General features: G+C 36.0%; 1 protein-coding gene across 2 annotated transcripts in view; it reads left to right on the top strand.

The window, feature by feature from the left end:
- The window catches only part of tmem117 (transmembrane protein 117), a 374,724-nt gene that overhangs the window by 317,823 nt on the left and 30,359 nt on the right, over window positions 1-26,542 (top strand). For both annotated transcript variants that reach the window (XM_088644793.1, XM_088644794.1), the window contains one exon: window positions 10,528-10,627. In XM_088644793.1, the coding sequence (XP_088500919.1) occupies window positions 10,528-10,627 (100 nt within the window). The remainder of the gene's footprint in view (window positions 1-10,527; window positions 10,628-26,542) is intronic.

The raw sequence follows: 26,542 nt of genomic DNA, 5'->3' as shown, positions 1-26,542 counted from the left end.
ACAGCATGTTAATCATCAGTCATTAAAATGTTGGTATATATTATGAAAGCAAGATTGCTCAGTTGGACAGAAGTACACAACCTACCTTTATCAGAAATATTTATGCATCAAAGCCTTTACTGAAGATATTACTAATAGTATTAATAATGGATGACTTTGGACAAGCTGTATACTCAAAGTATAATTTCTTTAGCACATTTGTACAAGCACTTGGAATCTGTCCAAGCCATACTTTGTCAGGCATTTTGTTTTACTTCAACGGGGCATAAAAACTTCCTTGCTTTTAACAGGGCGTTTCATAATTTCTAGCTACGAAAATGATTTAAAATGCGACACCTATCATTCAACTAGAGCTTAAAATATCACAAGGAAAAATACACACCGGTATTCCATTTCTCCCTAAACATTGTAAGCTTCGAAGTCTTTAACTAACGTGATACCGGAGTCAACAAGCATACTTTTAGAATTTGATTAAAAGGGAATATAATATGGAATCGCGTATCTAAAGAATTTAATAACGGTATGATTATATCCGTGTACTGCGGCAGGACTGTGTAAGGCTGTTTCGCCTACCTGAACATGCGAGCTGTCTTGTAGCCTACTGGTCTAGGTGCGTGACTTCCAACTGGTAGGTTGTGTGTTCGAATCCAGCTGGTGCTGGACTTTTATTTTAACAAACATTTCTTCGAAAAAATAGGTAAGCGATATTATGGACAATCAATTGACTTTTATATTTCAAAATATCGCAACATGATCGATATTTGCGATATTTTGAATATATCTTCCCTTCTGACAGTGGTTCCTGCTTCTATTGTGTGTGTGTGTGCAACAGTAAATTTTTATAGAGAAATGGAGGCGGGACAGTATGCGTTACAATATAAACATTTATATTGATTTAAATCGTGTTCTGATTTAAATCGCAAACGCGTGTTTAATTATGTGTTTTTTAATCATGATCAGGCTAATGCATTTCTACATTTTCTGTATGAACCAGCTTAGAGGTTCATACAGAAAGACAGCTTGTGTTTAAATTGAGTGTAAGGTAATTTATGCTTCTAAAGTCATGGTCAGTATTGTTGTACTGTGCTGTACTGTGTCACATTATTTTATAGCGTTTTTATTGCGTTATTAAATCCGGTGGCGCTGTGTTAGTTTCCTGACTCACATTATTTAAACTGCGACACTGATCATTCATCTCTAAATAAACTTTATTTTATATAGCATTTTAAGCGAATAGGTAATTAGATTGCTCATAAACCTAATCACTTTTTCTTCATAAACACAGCGTGATTGCTCTCTGAAAATGCTTTTCCTTTATTTTTAAAGTAGGCTCAGATTTCAACTATAGATCGTATTATTATAAACTTTCTTGGAAAAATGTATTTTATGTAAACCATGTTTGCTATTAATTCATTTAGGGCTAAAATACGTTCATTGTCTTCTAATCGAGTCGAGTTGACATTGGAAGCCTGCCACACCCGGACCGTTAACGCATTAGCACGTCAAAGCCCATTGAGCCAGTATTGGCTTTAGTATCCCCCCCTTCTCCCCTCAATTCAATTCAATTCAAGGTGTTTTATTTACATGACAGATGGGTACAAGCAGTGTTGGGTACTGTATGTATATTGTAACGCTTACGGCAGACAGGCACTGTGTAGGAGCCGACGCACCAGAGCAGCGCCTGCAATTTTTATATTTATAACTTAGTTTTTAAAATTAGTCAAGCAATACGAAGCATCTCCTTTTACTTAGTGCCTGAGCATACTGCAACGCGTGTGAAGCCCATAAACGATATTAATTTTGGAACTTAAACATACAGTATATGGCTGGTCTCGGTACTTTAAAGAAAACATACACACCAGTATTCCATTTCTCCCTAAACATTTTAAGCATCGAAGTCTTTAACTAACGCGATACCGGAGTCAACAAGCATACTTTTAGAATTTGATTAAAAGGGAATATAATATGGAATCGCGTATCTACAGAATTTAAAGACCAGACAATCGCAAACTCGTTTTCAATAAAATTATTTTATTCATTCAGCAGTTTGTGAGAGGGACATCCAGCAGGGAGAGACACACACACCGGTTTTCATTGACAACATTGTTTTTTTTTCAATTCCTCTTGTCTAACAGGAATGTTTTGTTTGTGGACAGACTGTTAGACAAGAGGAAAAGACTGCCTCCTCCTACGAAGCATTTCGTTGATCCGATCACGAATTCTTTTCCAGTCGTACGCAGCAAGGGTTGAGAATCTCCGATTCACCATCGTACTAATGGTTTCCCGGAGATTGGGTTAAAAAAAAACAAAAAACATACTAACAACTGTGCCATCCTACTCCTTAGTTAATACATTTTATTATTCATAAACAGTTAACATTGTTAGCAAAATATTTTGAATTATATTTAACCCTATTTTTTCTTTAGTTTTGTATTTAACTTATTATATGATAGTCAGACTTAATGTATATTTGAACAATGAAAATATATTTTTACAAGATTTTACATTAAGCACTTAAAATTAATATGGTTAATAATAGTAAACTGTAACATGCTGTAACAAGATCGGTTACAAGAAGAAAATGCTTTCAGAGAAAATGTTTCAACCAAACTTATTCCCACACACCCCGCCCCCACTACCATTAGAATATACACAAACATTTTAGCGTTTCATTCTGAGCAGAAGACCCTCACACCTGAAGAGTGCTGGCTGTGACGAATTAAACCGGTTTTACAGGTTTCAATCACAGACCATGTGACATGGGACTCAGTAAACTACAGTAACACCGTATTTGATAACGCTTTAAAAACGCTATAAAATAATGTGACTTGGCACAGAACAAGTTTACAACACAGTACAAAGATAAATGCTGACCATGACTTTAGAAGCATAAATTGCCTTACACTCAATTTAAACACAAGCTGTCTTTAGCCCTCTAAGCTGGTTCATACAGAAATGTAGAGATCTAGGCTCAGAACACACAGCTTCATTAGCGAATACATATGCAGGACAACTAGAGAAGACGTTTTACAGAGGGTGGATTTTTAGAAACATCCCATCAGACATCCCATCATATTCACAACGTGAAATCTAGAAAATAATATTACGTAACCAAAATCCGCAATATGGAAACAGAACCTGTGTAATTGTTGATAGATGATGTACTCGTAACATTTTTTCAAGACGAACTACAACATTTAAAAAATGACTTGTATGTACTTGATATCTCTAATCAATCCACGGGTCCCAGCACAAAACGAAAGTAAAACGCATACCGTTTCTCGCTTCTTATTGCTCAAAAGTAATTTGACCGTATGAAATGCATAATATAAACCTAGAAACATATACGTGAGCAGTACTTAAGCACTGTAGTATCGGTGTTAAGACATACCTCTCAAATACTGTAAATCAAGTTAAAAATATCTCAAGACCGATTCTGGTCGTAATGAAACCATGCAAGGGAGTTTTTATGTCCGTTGCAGTTCTTTTGCAACATGAATATAATTATATCGTTATTAATTTCTTGAGATACGCGATTCCATATTATATTCCCTTTTAATCAAATTCTAAAAGTATGCTTGTTGACTCCGGTATCACGTTAGTTAAAGACTTCGAAGCTTACAATGTTTAGGGAGAAATGGAATACCGGTGTGTATTTTTTTCTTTAAAGTACCGAGACCAGCCATATACTGTATGTTTATGTTAAGATTTCCCTTCAGTGGTAAAATTAGATATGAATATTCAATACTTAAACGGGCACAGTTAAGACATTAAATATACATGTACATATTGTATACAGTACAGTTTGCATACGGTAATATGTTTATGTTACGCGATTAAAAAATAAATAAATAAAACTGGAAGGTCCAGCACCACCATTATGTTTATATGGTTGTTTTTCTTGGTTGGTTGTTATTATGGTTATTAATAATTCGATCTATAGTTGTAATCTGAGCCTAAATAAAAAGAAAAAGCAAGTGATTAGGTTTATGAGCAATCTAATTACTTATTCGTTTAAAACGCTATATAAAATAAAGTTTATTATTAATTTGCTGGACAGAGCGGTGAACATTATTATGCATAAGACAAAGATAACGATCCTGATCAGTTTAGAAATCTGTGTACGCTGTAAGGTTTTTACTTCTTAAACTTTTAAAATACACGTTTAGAATTGAAAGAAATTCTCTTCCTGGTATAGCAAACCAGCACGTCTTTTTTCTCCAATCAGAGGGGTGTCAGATAGTGTCAGCCAATCACCATTCTGCGTTGGGTAGCAACGGGTGACTGTTCTCAGGCGGAAGATGTAAACAGCTTAATGTTCGTGTTAAATATTTTTTTTAAATTAAAATTCATTCTATACAGCAATCGCATATTTGGGTACCGTTTCATAAAACTTTCATGCTTAAAATGTTTAGGGAGAAATGGAAGACTGGTGTGTATTTTTTCTTTAAACTACCAAGACCAGCCATACACAGTACAGTTTACATACATACAGTAATGTTTTAAATTAATATCGTTTATGACCTTCAGATGCGTTATGCTCCTCTTCTTTTTATGCTCAGCTACTAAAATTTCCCTTTAGTGGTAAAATCCATATAAATATTCAAAACTAAGCGGATTAAAATGTGCACAGTAAAGACATTAAATGATTCAATCTTTGCACTACCAACCAATGCACCACGAGTGCCCCTGTCGGTCATTTTGGCCAGCCAATCACTTGCCCTGCGGTATGCTCCGGTGCCCCGCGGTGGCTTGTGGGTAGGTTACCGTACCGCGGGTTTTTACCGCGCATTTTGAATGGCTGCATCTGTACACAAGCCTGAAGAAGGCTCCACCACCAAATAATTGTGTATTTTACTTCTGATGTTTCATTGTAGAATTAACCACCGCCTTTGCAATTTACACAATGACATTTCATGTTTTTTGACCTACAGTACTGAACTTTTATCATTATTGTCATTTTAAGTAAGGCATACCTTATCTCATAAAACTGCCTAACTGTCATTAATACATGTTTCTTGAAAATGCATATTAGTAACATTACAAATATAATGTTGACCCTTATTTTTAAAAAGGATAGATACATATTTAATTTCCATAGAGTACATTTGTTAAAAGAAGGATTGTGACCATGTCATTAAACAAGAGTACTTTGTTGTTAAATCAATTACAGCTCTCTGGATACTGGAATTTATCCCTCTTTATTTTTTCATTGTGCTGATAAAAATAAAAAATAAGAAGAAAGGTAGTGCACAGGAAGTTTCTGTATGACTTTAAAGCTCCTAACATAAAGATTACAAGTTTGTGACACTATGACACCATCAGACTACTTTTGAGCTCCAGAATTTTTTTTTTGTAATGTTCTAGGAATATTTTAGATATTTCTGTCCTTTCATTTCATGATAATTACTCCGTGACCTGATCTCTAAGATTTAAAAAAATTAAACAGCAGTTAAGCATCTACCATTTTACACTATTCTGCAATAAATAGATACTACATTTATGTACAATTGGTGTAATTGTGTTTAATCTATGTCTTGTTAGTTAATTATTTCCCCTTTCTATTGATAAATACTGTAGTTATGATAATTAATTCAGAGTGTATTACCTGAACAATGACAAAACAAAAAGGGTTCAATCCAAACTGAAGATTTTAAGATACAGGCCTTATCAGATGCATGTAAGACATATACTGTAGTTATTTGTAGATTCTGAAGGTAAAGTGCTTTGCTACTGTATGTGTAACACTGTTAATCAGAGCCAACCACATATGGTGACTGTAGTTGTCATACAGATGAAGTGTATAATCTGTGGGGACCTTGTGCAGGTGTTTATTCTACAGCAGCTGGTGGCCGCAAGATGAAGCACCATATGATGTCCATCAGGACCAGAGTAGATGGGCTCCAGGGGAGATGATGAATGCGGTAAAATCAAAAGTGCCTCAGCAGGAAGTAAGAGTTAACACACTAGACCTGCTGAAGGCATTCCAAACAGTTCATTAAAACTGGCAGTAATGAGTCACAGCTGTATTGTTTTCTCTTATTACGTGTCATCAGTGACATGGTGTTTATGCAGTTGGTACTCTGCTAGCATAAGCAACAAATAAAACTTAAAAAAATGAAAATGGTCACAGCTGTATTGTCATCTCTTAAGAGTCAGGTGAATTGAGAACTGCTTTGTCTGTCTTCCGACTAATAAATGATGTATTAGTAACTGGGTATTGAATACAGCTGTAGAGTGGCAGGAGGATGTAATTGGCAATCAGAGATTCAGAAGAACCTGATTTATAAACCTGTCATGTCTGTGAATCAGAAAGATGCATTAGTGTGTGGAACAATAGAAAACATACAGCAATCCCCCAAGAGGATACAGCAGCACATCAATATTTAAAGGTTAAAAATATTTAGTAGGTCAAGAGGAAACACTTTAGAATATGAACACGTATAGCTCCTGTTAATTACAGGTTATAGCCAAATTGTCAGGCTGTCATTTATAGCCATTGAGGATTGTTGTTCAGACCATAATCAGCTAACATAAATGGGAAAATGTATTTGGCAGAAGAGCAGTGCTAGGTTAGTAAGTTAGTAAGTTATAGTTACAAATACATGTATGCAAATCCCCTCAAAAAACATAAAATGCATATAAAATATACACAAATACATCTGTTGTGTTGCCATTATAAAAATGTGTTTGATATGATTATGTTTAAAGATATTGTGAGAAATGCTTATACAACACATATATATTTTAAGCAGGATTTCAGAATAAACCAAACATCAGTAATACAATAAAGCATACATTTAACTGCACTTATTAATATAATATTTGAGCAATATCTTCTCTCATATTATATCTGGTATTATATTTCTGAATTACGTAAAAAGTGCAGGTAGTGCTGGTAATGAATTTTATTCTATTAATGATGTACTCTCAGGCAATCACGTAAAATGTGGAAATAATGTATGCTACTTGCAGCATATGATTTTCTGTTACATGAACAGATGTATTGCAGCATAAGATTTTCTGTTACATTAGATGTATTGTATGGCTAGAATATTGCCATGTCAAAGACAAAGGAGCAGGATGATGTATTGTGCATGGTGTTGTGACTCACGTTCATGGCTATAGGAAAATCTTAGCTCTTCTGCAGACATGAGCACCGTAGTGTGCGCTTCCAAAAGCTATAGTACCTACTATACGCATCATGCAGGGCCCCAGCTACACACATTTTGTTAGGAGTTCAAATTCACCTGCAACTAAATTTTTCTTACATAGTCCTGGTGCTTTACTGCTTTAGAGTACAAAATTTCCCAAATATCTCCAGTGCCAAAGGTGTCGTGCCACTCTAAGTCCAAAACCGGACATTTGGCTTTCAGGGACACCATGACCTCCACTGTTTTTTTGTTTTTCCCACATTAACACCATTTCTTCTCATGGGGAGTCTTCTCAGGTTTTGTACTGAAACAGGGCTTTGTTTCCCTATGCTGCCTTCCAGGAGCTAGTCCTTTTCTGACAAACTGTTCTTGGGAGTGCTGCCATGGCTCTTTTAACCAGTAGACCTACTGTCCATAGCACAGGTGGATAGTCCCTTCCGTGGACAGCTATGGTGACCTGAAGCCCCGAATCAGCTCTGAGATTTGTAACACCTTAATCCCCTTTTGGGAAGTCAAGACAATTCCCTAGTCTCTCCTCTCCCTTCGTACTTCTTCATCCCTTTTTGTCTAAACTTTCCTTGATGGTCCTGTATGACCCAGTTTGTAGGGATGCTTCTCAATGGACTACCCAAATGTAAACCTTGGAAGGCATACACATCTAATAGTTCAGATGGGTAGCTGCATCAGCATGCATAGGCTGCAAAGGAACAAGTAATAAGTTTATTCCATGCTGAAAAAGAGAAGAAAGAAAACACAACGTTTTTCATTGTGTTTGTAACTCTTTTGATAGCACTAGTCTTACTGCAGAAATAAGCATGTATAATTGCCAATCTGAATAGCAAGATTTTATTTATTTATTACTGTTGTGTCTGAATATTTCCCAAATTTCTTTTGTAATTTATTAACATTAATTATGGATTGTGTCTGTTTCATTTAAATTGTCATTATACAACAATGTTATAATTACTGGTAGTATTTTATTGTTAAATTAGTCAGTCATGAAAAAAGCTAACAGTAAAAAATACAGAAAAAATGTTGCAGGAAAGTCATTAAATAAACATTTAAATACTGTTTTAATAATAAACAACTGGTAAATAGACAATTGGATGATGGAAGTAAACAATTTAAAATTTGATGTGATTCTACCATTTTTCTTTTATCTTTTTAATGAATTGACAGTATCTTTCTGAGAACAATCCTGAAATGATTTTAGTATCTTTCTCATCAATCTGGGTCTGTATGTGATTGGCTGGGAATCACATACTCAGCCACCATTATTTCCTGTAGAGACAAAGCCAGAGTAGGATCTTGAGAACTTAACAATGTAAAACATAAAATATGGAACAATTTACTTTTCAATCAAACATTAGAACAAAGAATTTAAAAAAAATCTTTTTGATGGATTTTTCTTTCAGCTGTAAATGTTTTGCATATTTTAAGTAGATGGTTTCTTATATAAATTCAGTACTTAAAATAAAAGTTAAATGATACAATATTAGCCATATTTATATGTTGGACCAATAGAATATCCGTTTAAATTATCAACAAGCAACACATAAAGGTTCTGAAAATACGTTTGAAAAAACAAATCATTTTTTCGTTGACTTAAACCATGCACTAACCATTTGGTATTGATTTTTCATGTCCTGATGTACAACCTCCCTCATCTGTCTGATTAGGTCATCTTCTCTGAAGGTAATTAAAATTTCAACAAACATGAATAAGTCGAAAAACTTTTGCCTTTAATCATGATTCGAAAAAATTCTCTAAAGATATACCTACATTTTTACATTTTCTGCAGATATTAAAGTCCCTTCATAACACCAAATTTCCCTAACTAATTATCCAACACTTTCTGAAGAGGGATGTTTTCCTCTGATATGAATTATCTAGCGAATTTACTGTGCCGCAGTTTGAGTTTCAAGAAATATTGATTATAATTTTGCAGAGAGCAAATGACTCCCTGTGGGACCTCTTTGGAAGCTGGACAAGGTCCAAGATACTGAACATCTAACTGAGTTAATGCGGACATAAATCCTTATTCTAATCAAGGAGGTTATTTTTGGATGAACTGAAGTGATCAGTCACTAGACACCTCACAATTCCATTAATGAAGCTCTGTCAAAATAATCTAATGAATATAATATTGATGGTGTATGATTTATAATCTACCCTTAATGCAGCTGCTTAACAATATTTTTTTGCAGAAAAAGCATTTTCACAATTGCTGACATGGCCAAGTGAAAAAAAAACACTTAAAGCCTAGGGCCAGTGAAGTTTAGGCATAATAATTTGTTCACACATGGAAAAAATACTGTTTCTTGCACTAGAAAAGCTGATCAAAAACAGTTACAAAAGAGCAAAGATAGTCTGTTTGTAAGGATTGTTTGTTGTTCCTATCCATTTGTGCCATGCCACCCTACACCACTTCTCCATTTCCAAGGAACACTAAAATATCCCTAGTGTCTTAGCCAAAAGTGGCTTAAATTGAGTACTACAATCCTGCTACTGTTAGGCCAGGGTGCCTCTGGAGTATGGTGAGCTTGAAGTGGCCAGGACAATGGAAGCTTATTATCGCCATGAAGATGGTTTATATGAAAGAAAGTGAGATATATGATATATAAAGAGAAAAAGAGGAGGGTGACGATGTTCTGCTGTTGTTAAAGTCAATGCTACTTTGCAAGGGATAATATTATTGCCTATACAGTACAATGCAATACACAGTAGTAATATTGTAAGCAACATTGTTCACAAATTAACTGTTGCTTTTAAATGCAATACTTTTTCTGTATATACAAGATACTTTTCTTGTATAAATGCAACAATTTTCTTGTAAAAACAGAATATGTTTCTTGTATAAACACAAGACTTTTCTCATATAAATGAGATACATTTCTCGTAAAAATGCAATACTATCTCGTATAAATGAGATATTTCTTTAGCGGCGCTAATAAGGTTCCATAGGACACTATCAGCTTGCCAGACAAAAGATATACAGTAGATCATGATAGACTGTTCACATACTATATCTGTTCAGTCAGAAATAAGGGTAGGTAAGCATTTTGAGGGTGTACTAGATGGTAATGCCCTCCAATCATGGAGGTGCTAACAATTTCACATATTACAGGTACGTGGAATGTGATGCTAAGAACAAACAATAGAAAATCCTTTAACTTCATGTGCATTAAAATAAATTTGCTTGTAAGAACTGATCTTTCTGAAGACAACAAGGATGTATAATTGTTACCCATAATATGAAAGACTATAAAATAACCACTCCATGTCCACAGCAGTGGGTTGAAATCAATAGTTTTCTGCCAGTGGACATTATGACATTTACCAGTGCTGACTGTCTTTCTTTCTCTCTTTGCAGTCCACACATTGTGACAGAGTACATGGGCATCAGAAATGAAAGTTTCATGAAATTAGCAGCAGTAGGAACCTGGATGGGAGATTTTGTGACTGCCTGGATGGTGAGAACTAGAAACATTTAATTCCCTCTACTTAGATCTCAGTTTCCCATTGATCTTAAATCTTAACACAATAAAATTACTGTAGGTGCTGATATGCATCAATGATTTATATTTCTCTTAGAGGCATTTTCTTATGCCTGTAGAAACAAAAGAACACATGGAGAAACGTTTTATTCACTTACCTTCTTTTTGAAAACATCTAAGAATTCTTGAAGAATCTAAGAATTATTTTCTTTATTTTTAAAGCTGTAAGTGACTATGGAAGTGTCTCAAAGAACCTAGAGACAATGGATAATGACTAGTTATTGTCAACATTTCCGCTTCTTAGAGCTTCAAACACCAAGGGCTTTTTACTTAGTTGTGTTGGAGATGAGAAAAATTGATCAAAAGAGTCTTCTGGTTTATCATAGTTAATTAAATTCTGGGTAAATGATTAAGAGCATCAAAAGTATAGGATAAAGCAGATGCACTGAAAAAAAGATAAGAGAACATGAGGAGAGAGGGGAGAACAGACCACAGGAGAGTAGAAGACAGAACATAGGTCAGGTGAGAGTTCCCTGCTCAAGATCAACTAGGAAGACCATATTGAAGCTAAGAGAGCTTGCTGTTAGAGAACTTGGATTTCCTGTGTAAAGTGTTCCTCAATTAAAAATGTCCTCTCCTGGTTAGTGAGTACATTCTGGAATAGTGAGAGAGATTCCCATTTATTTTGTGGCATTTGGGTTTGCAGAGGGAGAAATTTAACACAGGTTGTGTTTTATTTAGTTTAGAAGGTAGCTTATCTCCTCTTTTGGCCACTGTGGGTGTTATTTAACAGTTGAATACTTGGTAACAGTCTAGGGTTTTTTGGGTGGTCTAGACATAGGTCTCTGGAAAATCTAAGATGTTATCTGCCAGGTGTTTGTCCAGTTTTGAATTTTATCTAAATATTTCTTAATTTCATTTGCTGCTTCTACAAAATTAATTGGCTAATCCTCCTACAGTACATGGTATCAGATGTGAACTTGACTCATTCGCTAAGTATACCAGAATCCATATCATTGATGTAAATCAAGAACAGCAGTGGTCCTATTACATACTCCATTTAGTACATCAACAAAATATGAGTATTCACAATTTATTTTTGTAACTCCCTGTTTTTTTAATTTCCAATTCTTAATCCAAACACTTGTGTTTCCCTGCCTCGTGCAGTTTGAGAATTAAACTTTAATATTAATTAAATCAAAAATCTTTTAAAAATCGAAACACATCATATTTTATGCCATGTGTGTGCCATTATCATTGTTGCTTACTTGAAGAATTAACAAGATGGTTATGAAAGATTTACCATTTTAACTCCATGTTACTGTAACTGTCACCTAGGATTATAATGTTCATATAAAGTATGTTAATTTCCAGTTTGATACTTATTTCTACAATCTTATATAAAAAAGCCAGTCTTTATGGTATGTGTTATTTGATTTAATTATCTCTTTGTTTTTATGGACATGTACTACATTAGCAGTAGTACTTGGACAAAACTTGGACAATACTCCTGTCTTAAGCTATTGTTAAAAGAGCTGTGACAATTGCTTCTGAATAACATCTCTTGATTTCTTGAGAACAATTAGTAAGACACCATCAGGCCACAGGGATTTATTAATCTTTAATGATTCTAAATACTTAAAACACTACTGTATCTTCTATTCTAAAACTATCCAATACAGAACTTTGTCCTTCTGCTGCCATGTTGTTGATTTCTTTCTTAGTGAACACCTGAGTGCAATACTCATTTTAGTGCATCAGTCATTTCCCTTTCATTGTCTCATGTTTCACATTTTTTTCCCCAGAAACTGTATATTTTACTTCATTCTTGATATAATTTTTTGCCCTTGTAGTATTGAAATAACTTTTTTATTATGTATTTTGATCTCTATTGTAAAATACATTCCATTTTTTTAAATGGCCTTATTTATTGTTTTTTTATTTCTTATTTACTTGCTTTTAGGATTGATTTTTTCTCTACTACATGTAAAATCTGAAAGTGCGAGGGCAGTGACTCCAGACAAAATGGAGATGCTTGTCTGTACCATATTCCCCAGAAGGGTGTGGGGAATGAGCAACTGCCCACAGTCACCTGATCAGTTGCTGGAAGACAATTGGTTTAGTAACAATTTAAAAAGTCAGAAGCTAATCGCTTTTGGAGTCATCATCTGCTGTTTGATGATAGAGGGCAGGTCTTCTGCTATGCAAGCTGTACCAGAAGGAGTAAACAACTGAGGAACTTACTTTATGAAAGAGTTTGGTGAAGAGTCTTTTGAGAAAGAGACTATATTGGAAAACTGTTAAGCAGTTTTGCTGCTCTGTTTGATAGTGAGAAGAAGAGCTAGGTTTTTTGTTTTGTTGTTTGTTTTTATGATATTACACATTGTAAAACAAATACACTTGGTTAATATCTTATAGCTTGTTACATCCCAGTGTGTGTTCTGTGTGTGTTTTTTCTGTTATGTCCACACTGCTGACCCTTGATTGTTCTCCCTTCCCCATTGGTCAACCATCACACCACTGTTTCAATATGATGTCATCATCAATCAGCCCTCAGCCAATCAGAACTCATTTTATTCACTATATAACATGGAGGCTTTCAGGAAGAAAAGGCCTTTCGTTTGACTTTGCTCCTGTTTGGTTTTGGTTATCGCTTCGCTTCGCTTTGCTTCGCTTCGCTTCTGGTTATTGTTTTGGCTTCGTTTGTTGGTTTGTTTTGCTTTGTGTGTGTGTTTTTTCGTATAGCTTCGGCTTTGTTGTTTTGTTGGGTTTTTTTGTTAGTTTTTTTTGTACTTTCGTTTGTTTGTGTGTTCATCCTTGTTTTGCCATTACCTTGCCCCAGTGTTACATGTTCAACTTTTATGTTCTTTTGTACCCTGCTCCTGTTGATTACTCTTGTTTTCCCTTATTTGTATTCCTGGTTCACTTGTGTTTTTGTGTGAACTTTTGTATATAAGGTTAGTTTAGGTTCTTGGGTACACTTACACACTTAGTTGATTTTGTATTAGTACACTAGTTTAGTACAGGTGAGTGTCGTTTGTCTTGTATGGTTTTGAGTAGTCAGTGCAGGTTAGCTAGGGTGTTGAAGATGCCGAAGACCGTGTGTTTTGGGTTTTCTTTTGTAGTCAGATTAGCTTTCCCTCACTGTCCTAGCCAGCTCCATTTTGTTTATTTTCTTTTCTTTGGCACCACTCTAGTTCCTTACCCTTATCACACTTCCTAGTCCCTCACCAAAACCCACCTGCTTCCAAAAGAATTATCCTAAATGTTACACCCCTTTACCCCTAGATACTTGGGGTCGTAACATAGCTACTTGGTGTTTGTTTTACCCTGACCCACCTATCAATAATCCAATTTATGATACCCCACACTGTGGTGTTTTACACTGAAATTAAAAAAGTAAACTGTTGCCATTTAATTTTACTAATTTCGTATCTATCTTATCCTGTTTTACTTCTTAATGCAAGATCATTCGTGCATGATCTGTTTTCTGGAAATTCTATTCTAATTAAAATGTTTTGGAATTTCTCTGGATTCTTGCACCAAGAAAACCACTGCCCATCTCCAGTCCCATTTAGATGTACTTTGTCATGTATGTAATAATATTCTTTGCCATGGAAAGATTTTAAGTGGCTGAAGCCTTTTTCACTCCATGTGCTTGGCATGTCTTCTCTTGACAGATTAATATTTCCAGTTGTTCACCCTTGCCTTGTGGTGGTACCTAGTCCTGTTCTTCAGTCTCTTGCTAAGTTGTTAAAATTTGTGTAAGGGCAATCAAGCAACAAGAAAATATACTACTACACTTTACCACTGCAGTCATCACGTTTTAAGGCTCAGATCTAGAATTCTATATACAACGAATTTCTTGAGGAATAATAAGGCTTTGGCAGACTATGTCAAAATATCTTGCAAGAACTTCTAATCACAGTGTATTTATATCTTTAAACTCATGAAGTATGGCTCTATACAGTACTGTATATCATTCATTAACACCACCCTTAACATTCCTTAAACCTGTTGTTTATGTTGTTTATGTTATCCACCGTTTTGCTTATTCCATTGATCTGACACACACAGGTAAGTATTATGTTCTGGAAATTATTTTTTTATTAGATTAACCATTGAACAAAGCATAAAAAAACTGATAAGTATCTTTTTATATATTCACCATCTGTAAATGGCTTTCAGTGTTTTACAACACATTATGCAATTTCTGAAACTTCCCTCTACAGCATGATTTTTACTCTCACATCATAGAGCACAAGCAACTATTATTCATGTTGTATACATTTGTATTCATCTCTGCTAGAAGGATGAAATGAGTAAACATCTATTTTTGATCTCTTAGGATTCACCATTTTGTGCGAAATGTTTGACTCCCCACTTAAGTATAATTAATTTGATCGGGTTGGAGGGGGGTTAGTGGAGTTGCCATGGACACCAGAATGGGACCCAGCTATGCCAATATTTTTGTCATCTGGGTAAAACAACGCTTCTTTGCTTCCTACACTGGCTTTGTCCCGGACCTCTCCAAGCAATACATAGATGATGGCCGCCACATGCTCTAAAGACCAGCTAGAGCACTTTCTGCATCACTTCACCAATTTCCACCCATCCCTCAAGCATACAGTTTACATATCTTCCTCCTTCTGTTTCTAGACATAAACCTATCCATTAACCATCCCCAACTCTCTACTTCGGTCTATTACAAACCCACAGATTCACAAAGGTATATTCTGTACAGCTCATTTCATCCCAAACATACTGAAAACTCTCTCCTCTTTTCACAGTTTTTGTCTGGTACGACGACTGTGCAGTGATGACATCGATTTCCTGAACCAAGCACTCAAAATGCACTCTTTTTTCATCAACAGAGGATACTCCACCCGCGTTATTGACAGGGCCCTCACCCAAGCCAAAATCAGCCCTCGGACCATCAACTCGATCAGGAACTCCTGGCCTAACAACTGCATTCCCTTGGTGCTTCCCAACCACCCTAACACTCTCTCTATCCCCAGGACCGTTAAAGACAACTTTCCTATCATACAGGATGTTCCTTCCTTTGGGGACATATTTCCTGACCCCCCTATCATCTCATATCGCCAACCACCTAAACTGCATTACCTTCTTGTTCACAGCTCCCTCGACTGCCTTCAGCAATCGTCCACTCCAGGCACTTTCCCCTGCAACAGAGCTCGCTGGATCACCTGCAAGTACATACTGTACCTAACACTACACTCATTTAAGGCCCCTCAGGACAATTCCAGATCACTCAGATGACATCTTGTACCTCCAGCAACCTTATTTACTGTATGTCTTGCAGTAAATGTCCATGTACATTGGGGAAACAGGAAGGAGACTCAGAGACTGCTTCAGAGAACATGTTAGGGCTATGAAGATGAAAAATTTCTCTAAGCCTATAGTTTCTCATTTCACCTTTTATGGCCATGATCACACTGATCTCTCTGTCTGTGTTCTCAAAGTAGGGTTTCTTAACTCCTATAGCAGAAAGACATCAGAAATTAAAATTATCCTGAAACTTGGTTCACACCTTCTCCCTTCTCTCACACTTGTTTTCTTCTAATTCTCGCTATTAATTTTTGTAGGTTTTGTTTCACACCTCTCCTCACCTCTCTAGACCTCGCACCACTTGATCTCCCCTGCTCCCGCCTCCTCCTCTCTCCTGGATTTTGTTTTCACATGCTATATTATTGTCACAACCACCAGCCAGCAGAGATCAACCCACAAAAGAGCTAACCATTGCCAGCAGCGGGTTAATAATAACAAGCGCTGCCGCACGTGTTAATCCATCAGCACACACTCTACCGTGTGGTAGGCAACGCTATTTAAACAGTCTTTACTCGCTTTCCACTGCTCGGTATTGATTCCTCTCCGGGAGAGCTCTTACCTCGCCTTTGTTTGAACCCCTCTTGCGATACTTCTACTGGCTACTGAACCTCCATTTGCCTTTTGACCACGGACTTGCCTAGTGTTTTGGATTGTATGCCTGTCTGTGAATTGTTTGGTTTCTGAACTTCCTTTTGCCTTTCGACCACGAACTCACCTAATGATTTGGATTCTATGCTTGTTTCACTATCTTCCCTCTCCTTCGTCTGCATAGGATCCTCATACCTCATCAATGGGATCCCTTACAATTATCTTTGCTGACTGCCCTATCTTATCCTATTTCTTACACTCAAAGAAGGCTCCACAGCAGAAACATTGTGTTTTCTTTCTTCTCTCTTCAGTATGGAATAAACCTATTATTTATTCATTTGATCAGTGGGCACAAATCACAAGCTTACCCGTGAATTAAGATAGGCTGGGCCTGCTGAAAATAATATAGTACATGAAATTAATTATTTTTAATTTCTATGTAAAAAATCTATTAATTGGTGGTATAATTTTGAGATTGTACAGAATTTAATAATTCTATTTTTTTCCAGATTCCATGATTCTTCAATATTATTTAGACTTCTATTGCACATGCCATTCAAAATCATTTTGCAAGTCACTCATAGGATGTGTGCTCTACATTGCTGATCCCTGGTACAGAAATAATTAGAAATTGGAAATTACGGAAAATTATTAGGGAGGCCATGTTTAGTAGAATGGCCTTCAAAATAAAACATTTCCGACAATAATTCTGAGAAATCTGAAATCTGTTGTACTGTATATTTTTTTTTACCAGTAGCTGTTTGTGGGTGTATGCTTGCACTTAATCTTATTGCTTCATTTATTTCCATTTATGATGTACAGCATGTTTCAATACAAAATTGATTTTTTTGGATGAGAAATTCACCGTATACTCATAGGAAATACCATGTCTAATGTTTTTTTTCTAGATGGATCAAGTTGCTTTTTCTTGTTTGTAGCATTTCTTATGTCCTTTTCTTGATGATGTTGTATCACATGCCACAATCAAAAGGTATATTTTGGCATTCAAGGTACTCTTATACAACTCAAATTATTTATTGTAGTCATAGAATTAGGAAAAAAACATATTGTTTTCTTATAATTCTTTCTGAAGAATTTTGTGATACTGTTAATACAGTGGTAAACAGTGGTAAACAGTGGTAATCTTTTTTGCATGCTGAAAAGCAATATTTTTCTGTTCAATCTTACCACATATTCATCACCAGAAATGGGTACCAGAATTGTCTTTTGAAAGAAGTGAAGAATGCCCTTTAGGAAGAATTAATGTACAAAAGTCAAAGAAAACAGCTGTGTATGAAAAGGGTGTTGTGATCCAGACAAAAAGCTGACAGAGGCTGAGATCCATGGTTTCATATGCTTGTTCATTTGTCAACATAAAGACAAGATAGGGTCTTGTGGGATTTAACTGACTATAGCTAAAATATAGTTTGACACCTCTTGGAAGAGTACTTGACAAGCCTGCACAAAGCATGCATTAGTATTCTGTATGCTTGGAGAGAACATTGACTTGTAGAAAACCATGTGCTGAATGTAGACCTTAAATCTGAATTTTTATTTAATTCATTCACATATCCAAATTTAATAAGGAACTCTTCTTGTCTCCTGGGAGGTTTTGGAAAGAAATGGAATTATCATTGTTAGATAGATGGACAGAAAATATCTATTATGCAGCATCCCTAAAGAGCACCAGCATCTTGCAATTTAATCTGTATTAATTATTTCCATAGGTTTTATCTGCAGTTCTCAAGAGATAAAATCTATCAATATAACGTCCTTGACTGTATTGTGTCTTTTTAATATACCTTAATTGCTATTTTGTATATTAAAACTTCTGAATCTAATATAATCGCCATCGAAGGTTGAGAAAATTAAAGCTGTGCTTGTTGTCTTTCTTAGTTGGTAAAAAAACAATATGAATAACAAAAAATTAATCCATGTTACTTAGTTTTATTATACAGCCAAAAACAAACAGATCTTTAAAAAAACACTATAACCTTTTATTTTTTATTTTTTAAGATTAACTGTGTTTGCATTTATCAAACCCTAGCAGAATTTGTATTTTACAAATTTATGACATATGGTCAATTTTATATTCTTACATTTAAATTCTAGTATTGATTTATAACAAGAGGAATAGAGATGCCTCTTTTAAAACGATGCTTCCTAGTCTCTTTTTCAGTGTTGCCAAAAATAGTGCAACAAAGATGATTAATAAAAAATCATGCAAAAAAACTACAGAAATATAATGAAAACAAAACAGTCTAGATTTACATAAATAACACATTGGGAACAATTAAAATGTATTTACATTTTAATATTAAGTAGTTTTGTAGATTGATTATTATTATAATGTGGGATTTAAAAAATTAGCTCCAGTCACGGGATTTCCAAGATCTCAAGTACTCAGTGTATTTAAGTTGAGTATGGACTTGCCAAAATTAGTTGATGATATAGTTGAGAGGTATCTATATAAATGACTAATCAAAAGACATTAGTGTATTTTTTGTAACAACTGTACAAGATACAATCATTCTCCGATTTAATAATGAGCGTCTACCGGTTGCTATCTGCATGATTGAAGGTTGCCTGGAGAATGAAATGCTGTCCTTCTGAGAATGTAGAACATATTCATGTGAAAGTACAATGACAAATGACTGTCATGTTGTTCATGCAGGGGTTAATTTATTTTCTTGAATTTCTTTTGCTGTAGCTAAAGAAGTCTGAAAATAATAATGTAGGTGAATCAGATGTGATGATCCTGGGATGGGATAGTAACAATCAACAGACTAGCTCACAGAAACGAAGAAACTAGCTCTGTGAGTGAAACAGCATGCCTGAAAGGAAACAAGTTACCACACCATCCCAGGATCATCACATCTGTCTGATTCACCTGCATAAGCATAATCATTTTCAGATTTCTGTGGCTATAGCAAAAGGCATTCAAAAAAAAAATTAACCCCTGCATCAACAACATGACAGTCGTTTGTCATTGTACCATCGCGTGAATATGGTCAACATCTCAGAAGCTGTTAAGGGATAGAACTACAGCTGAGAGATTAAATAACCCTTGTCTTTGGGACACAGAACAGCTGAGGTGGCAACAGTGAGAATGGAGCAGTATATCATTTGCCAATCATTGCCTTTTTGCCCTTGGCAGATCTGACAGAAGATGCGTGAAGAGAGGCACTGAGCATTGTACTGGCTGTTGAATTGTTTAAGCCAACAAGCAGTGTATTGGACAATTCACTGAAGACTTTTGGACAAAAAAGAATCAATGAAATTATGTAAACCCAATTCCATAAAATTCCAAATGTTCTACCTGTAGAACCTGTTCTACCTGTATACACAGGTGTGTGAGAGAGAGAAAAATCGGTAGCTGATAAAGCATGGGAGAACAAAAGTTGGGAGTGGAGAGGAAGTGGGATCAGGAGACAAGCAGAGTGGACATTCAGGTGTTGTGAAGTCAAAACCTACAAATGAATAGAGAGGATTAGAAGAAACAAGTCTATCATTGAGAGAAGAGGGTAGGTGTGATCCTAGATTCAGGATGATTTTGGTTTCAGATGTCTTTTTGCAATAGGCAGTGGCGGATTAAGGTGATCAAAGCCCCCCATCCCATTACCAGAAAAAAAGCGAGACAAAATACTGTAATAATTCAGTGACGCGTTCGGAGTAGGAGCTGCTACCACTGATTCAACCGGAATGTAATGTGGCAAACGCAGGGAACACACACGTACACAGGGAGCCCAAATACATGCACACTAAAAAAGCCTGTAATGTAATTACAACAATGCAACCAATAAATCAGATTCACAGCCAATCTGCGAGCTGACAGAAATCATGCGCACGCTTACTTTGAAACCGACTATACACAACAACAACAAGATCAGCACAGCAGGGGCCAGTGACCACCCTGTTTGAGCGTGTTATTTCAAGAACAGAAGGACACTCCCAGCTCATGCAAATCCATTGCAGTCAATAGTCTCAAATCAGTCAATACACTGCATTGAAGATTAGATATTTTTCTATATTGGCTTTCAAGAAGGGATCAAACTCATTGATAACTTCGAGGACACCCGTCATGTTCCCGTTGTCGAGGTGCCCGAACGTATCCCTGCGCCCCCTAAAAGACAGCCTTCACTCTGCTAAAAACTTTAACACTGCAACAACTCAGCAAATTTGAAATCAATCTGTCATATTTTCTATCGCACATTTTGAGGCTGGCTACAGAGATCACCCGATGAATCTGCCAAAATAAAATTTGAACTGCGAATCCATTGCATCTAAACAATCACTGGTTAACAAATTATTCAACGTTTTTATGGACCAATGGGGGCCATAAATCCAGGATGATCAATCCAGGGCCCCTAGGCTACAGCCTATGCGAGCCTGTTCTTTAATCTGCCCCAGGCAATAGGAGTTCCGAAAACAGCCCTGACATGTTCCTTGAAGCAGTCTCCTAGTCTCCTTCCTGTTTTACCAATGTAGATAGCTGGGCATTTCCTGCAAGAGATGCAGTAAATAAAGTTGCTGGAGGTACAGTACAAGATGTCATCTGAGTGATCCAGAATTGTCCAGAGGGGCCTTAAATGAGAGTGGGATTGGATATATATTTACAGGTAATTAAATGAGCTCTGTTGCAGGGGAAAGTGCCTGGTGTGGATGAGTGCTGAGGGCAGTCAGGGGAGCTGTGAACAAGCAGATTAGGTGGTCAGTGATATGAGATGATCATAAAAAAGAGTACCAGTGGAAGGACCATCCTGCAAGATGAGGAAGTTGTCATTAATGGTCCTAGGCATAGAAAAGGTGTTAGGGTGGTAGGGAAGCACCAATGGAATGTGGTGTGAGGCCAGGAGTTCCTGATTGAGTTGATGATCACAGGGTTGTTGTTTTTTGAGGGCTTGGTTTTGGAAATCCATGTCGTCACTGCAAAGTCATTGAAGCCTGAGGAACTGTGAAAAAGGGAGAGAATTTTTAGTATGTGTGGGGTGAAATGAGCTGTACAGGACATGACTGTGTAAATCTGTGGGTTTGTAATAGAAGTAGAGAGTCACAGATGGTTAATGGAAATGTTCATGTCTAGAAATAGAAGAGTAGTTGAAGATATGTTAACTGTATAATGGATGGTGAAGTAATGCAAGAAATGCTCTAGGTGGTCGTTAGAGCATGTGACGGTACTGACGCAGTCATCGATATATTGCCTGTAGAGGTCAGGGACAAAGCCAATCTACAGATGCAGCCATTCAAAGTGCACGGTACAGACACGTACCGGAGGTAATTGGCTACGGCGTCGCGCATTGTGACGCACGATGACGCGTGGTACCGCGGTACGTGATTGGTTGACCGACAGGGGCACTCGTGGTCCATTGGTCTGTCGTAGAAAGATTTACAGTAAACGTATTTTACTGTGCCCGTTGTAGTATTGAATATTTATATGGAATTTTAACACTGAAGGGAAATCTTAGTAGCCGAGCATAAAAATAATAGGAGCATACTGTAACGTGTGTGAAGGCCATAAACGATATTAATTTTGGAACATAAACATACAGTATATGGCTGGTCTCGGTACTTTAAAGAAAAAATACACACCAGTATTCCAGTTCTCCCTAAACATTTTAAGCATCAAAGTCTTTAACTAACGAGATTTCGGAGTCAACAAGCATACTTTTAGAATTTGATTAAAAGGGAATATAATATGGAATCCCGTATCTAAAGAAATTAATAACGATATAATTATATTCATGTACCGCAACACAAGAATAGTTCACGCTGTACATTATCTGTTGATAATGTTTCTGTAGTGCTTTTTCAGCACTCTGCATGTGATCTTGGCGGTGGTGCTGTGGGCTAGGTTCCTGACTCCCATGTCACACGGTCTGTGATTGAATCCCACTGTGGAACCATTACTTTTTTTTTTAACAAACATTTCTTTTAAAAAAGACATTTCTTTGGTCAGAGATTAAATAAAACCTCACTCGCACCAAACAAATTTATATTTCTAAATATCACAACATGATCGAATTTAAGTCATTTTAATAACAATGAATAGTCACCTAGGCATTACAATATAAACATTTATATTGGTTTAAATCGCGTTTTGATTTAAATCGCAAACGCGGGTTTAAATATATGTGTTTTTTGATTCACAATCAGACAAATGCAACATAAATTTATATCTTTGTATATATTTATATATCACCTTTAAAAGTGGAATCTCAAAGCAAAGTAAATACCCAACACTGACTGTACCCATCTGTCATGCTAATAAAGCACCTTGAATTGAATTGAATTGAGGGAGAGAGGGGGGGAGGGTGAGCGAGAGAGCCAGGACAGACAGGCAAATAAGATACACTCCGTAGACATTCACAACAGCGACATATCATAAAACGTTTCCACATATTGTTAAATTATTACTTGGTTTTCAAAGTGCAATGAAATACAATATTGTTGTTGTTGCTGTTATTGTTGTTTTTATCCTGTAAAGCGTTTTGAGAAGCCACCTTTAAAGGCGATATATAAAAGCGCTGATTCTTATGGAATGTGTTCCGCCGGGGATTCAAAAAATTTATTTATTTTTTAATCACATATCTAAGGAAATAGCAGTATAACTTTGTTCATGCACAAACAGTAGCATGTTACATTATTAATTTGGGTGTCCCCTCTTGCCAGAAAGCTCTAAATTGCATTTTGAGTGCGGTTTTTGACTTTTTCTAAACTGCAACCCATAAATAAAGCTGATACAGTTTAGACTTATTTTAAATTGTATTACAGCAGCACAATGGACAATGCAACGTAAATTGCAAAAATGCACTTGGAATCTGTCCAAGCCCTACTTTGTCAGGCATTTTCTTTTACTGCAATGGACATAAAAACTCCCTTGCTTTTAACAGAGAGTTTCATAATTTCTAACTACGAAAAATATTTAAACTGCGACACTTATCATTCATTCCATTCCATTCCATTATCAGTCATCCATTTCTCCCTAAACATTTTAAGCATGAAAATTGTATGAAACGGTACCCAAATATGCGATTGCTGTATAGAATGAATTTTAATTTAAAAAAATTATTTAACACGAAAATTAAGCTGTTTACATCTTCCACCTGAGAACAGTCACCCGTTGCTACCCAACGCAGAAACACAGCCACTTACTAGCAAAGAGAGGACATTAGCTAGCCAATATGATAAAGAAATAAATGATTCTTTTGTTTATTTCTTTTGCACATTTATTTGAGCATTTTCATCGATTGTACAAACACTTGGAAACTATCCAATCCCTAGTTTATCAGGCATTTTCTTTTACGCTGCGGGCATTCTCCTGGTCTGGCGCCGATCTGTGTCTTCTAGGATATAATGCCAGCGAACTCTTGTTTTTATGTCCACTATAACAGACAATCTCCTTATTTAATAAAGCATCTAACCCTTCTGATTGGAGAAAAAAGAAGTGCTGGTTTGCTATACATACTGTACCAGGAAGATGATTTCTTTCTATTCGAAAGTTTAAGAAGTAAAAACCTTACAGCGTACACAGATTTCTATTTTTGATCAGGATCGTTATCTTTGTCTTATCCATAATAATGTTCACCGCTCTGTCCAGCAAATTAATAATAAACTTTATTTTATATAGCGTTTTAAACGAATAAGTAATTAGATTGCTCATAAACCTAATCACTTTTTCTACATAAACACAGCGTGATTGCTCTCTGGAAATGCTTTTTCTTTTTATTTAGGCTCAGATTTCAACTATAGATCGTATTATTATAAACTTTCTTGGAAAAATGTATTTTATGTAAACCATGTTTGCTATTAATTCATTTAGGGCTAGAATATGTTCATTGTCTTCCAATCGAGTCGAGTTGACATTAGATATTAGACATTGAGGAGCCTAGCTTTCTTAACTAGTAAGTACTGAACTTCCTTGGCTTTGGAGGGGGGAGGTGTCTTTCACTGGAAATCTCGCCCCCTTCTACTTTGAAAATACCTGTGAAACCGGTTTAATTCATCACAGCCAGCACTCCTGCAGAGAAGGGGGTTGTACTCGTTAATGTCTTAGCCGGAACACATCATTATATCTCATTTTGTATTTCTTTAAAAAAATCATTTGCCCTTCTTAACACTATTGCTGTAGTTTTTATCCTGTAAAGCGCTTTGAGGAGCACAGCTTTCTCACCACTTAGATTACTTTTTGATACCATCCTTACACAAAGCAGAAACTTCTTGTATTTCCGATGACATACAAGTGGAAAGATTACTGATTTGAATAGTCTTTTTTTCTGAACCAGGGAAAATCTGATCATGTTTCTCTATAACAATAATAAAAAAACTTTATTTTACATATCACCTTTAAAAGTGGCATCTCAAAGCAATACAGTAGATGTAAACCACAGATTACAAAGTAAATACCCAGACAAACGCAAATGCGTTTTTAATAAAATGCTTTTATTCATTCAGCAGAGAGAGAGCGTATAACCTAGGCGTAACAGCTGTTCCTTTTTCTGATCACTTGCTCTCTGGATAAACGTCTCACCTGTCCTGTTCTTTGTTTTCCTAATTTGCTGATTATGCCTTCTGCGATCCACTCCTGCACTCACACCTTAAGAAGACTATTTTAAATTTCTTTGCGCGGTCCATTGTGCAATTAACCCTTGTATGTGCTGTCCTTAAGGTGTTAAATAAATTTCGTAGTTGGAAATTTTGAAACGCTCTGTTAAAAGCAAGAGAGTTTTTATGTCCGTTGCAGTTTTTTTGAAACTGATTTAGAGCTGAACTTGTTTGAATTGAATGAGCTCCGTTCTGTACCACACAATGATCCCCCCAGAGTCTCTGCCCCAGGTGATTTGGTTTTTTTTGACAGAGGGTAAAAATCTCTCCCTCTCGCTTGCCCTCCCCCCCCTGTGTATTGTCTGTTTTTTTTGTGCTGTCCTTTAACAAAACAAGGCTCACCAGATAATGTGAATCGAAACCTGTTTTTCTAGCTTTTAAAGTCGTGCGATGTGTAAGCTGGAACACATCATTATATCTTACATATGTAAAATACATAATATAGCTCCCAAACAAACGCAAACGTGTTTGTAATAAGATGCTTTTATTCGCTCATAATCCGACAATTTCAGGAAGACTAAGGGAGGTCTGGCTTTTTTTCTGGAAAACCATAACTCTGGTCTTGTCCAGATTGACTGTCAGCGCTCAGGTCTGACAGTGCTGCTCCAGCAGTGCCAGGTTCTGCTGCAGCCTCTGTTCTGTGGGCGACTGCAGGACCAGGTCGTCTGCAAAGAGCAGGAACTCGATTTCTGTAATTAATGCAGATCAGTAAATCAAGGGACAATTTCAAGCTCTGGTTGAATGATAAGTGTCGTAGTTTAAATAATTTTTGTAGGTAGAAATTATGGAATGCTCTGTTAAAAGCAAGGGAGTTTTTATGTCCGTTGCAGTTTTTTTGCAACATGAATATAATTATATCGTTATTAATTTCTTTAGATACGCGATTCCATATTATATTCCCTTTTAATCAAATTCTAAAAGTATGCTTGTTGACTCCGGTATCACGTTAGTTCAAGACTTCGATGCTTTAAATGTTTAGGGAGGAATGGAATACTGGTGTGTATGTTTTCTTTAAAGAACCGAGACCAGCCATATACTGTACAAAAATATTAGCCCATTGTAACTCCACTAACTAAATATTTTCATATACTGTAAAATAGTGCTGTAAAAATAACATTTCTTATTGCTTTTTATTGTTTTTAAAAACAGAAATAATTATATTTACAGAAGGGAATTTTCTGTCAAATGTGAATTGTGTTTGTGTCCATTCACATTGTCAGTAAATCATATCAGTAACAGTGCCACTAATATCGCAGGAAAGCAGCACAACTTAAAAATGTGAACCAGATGTTTTTAAACGTGTAGGTGATTTCTTGATTATTTGAAATAATCTGTTCAATGGTTTACTCTCAT

This window comes from Lepisosteus platostomus, chromosome 9, assembly GCF_059453375.1.
Source record: "Lepisosteus platostomus isolate fLepPlt1 chromosome 9, fLepPlt1.hap1, whole genome shotgun sequence".
In the NCBI taxonomy this organism is placed as follows: Eukaryota; Metazoa; Chordata; class Actinopteri; order Semionotiformes; family Lepisosteidae; genus Lepisosteus; species Lepisosteus platostomus.
This window is presented reverse-complemented; position numbering and strand designations above follow the sequence as displayed.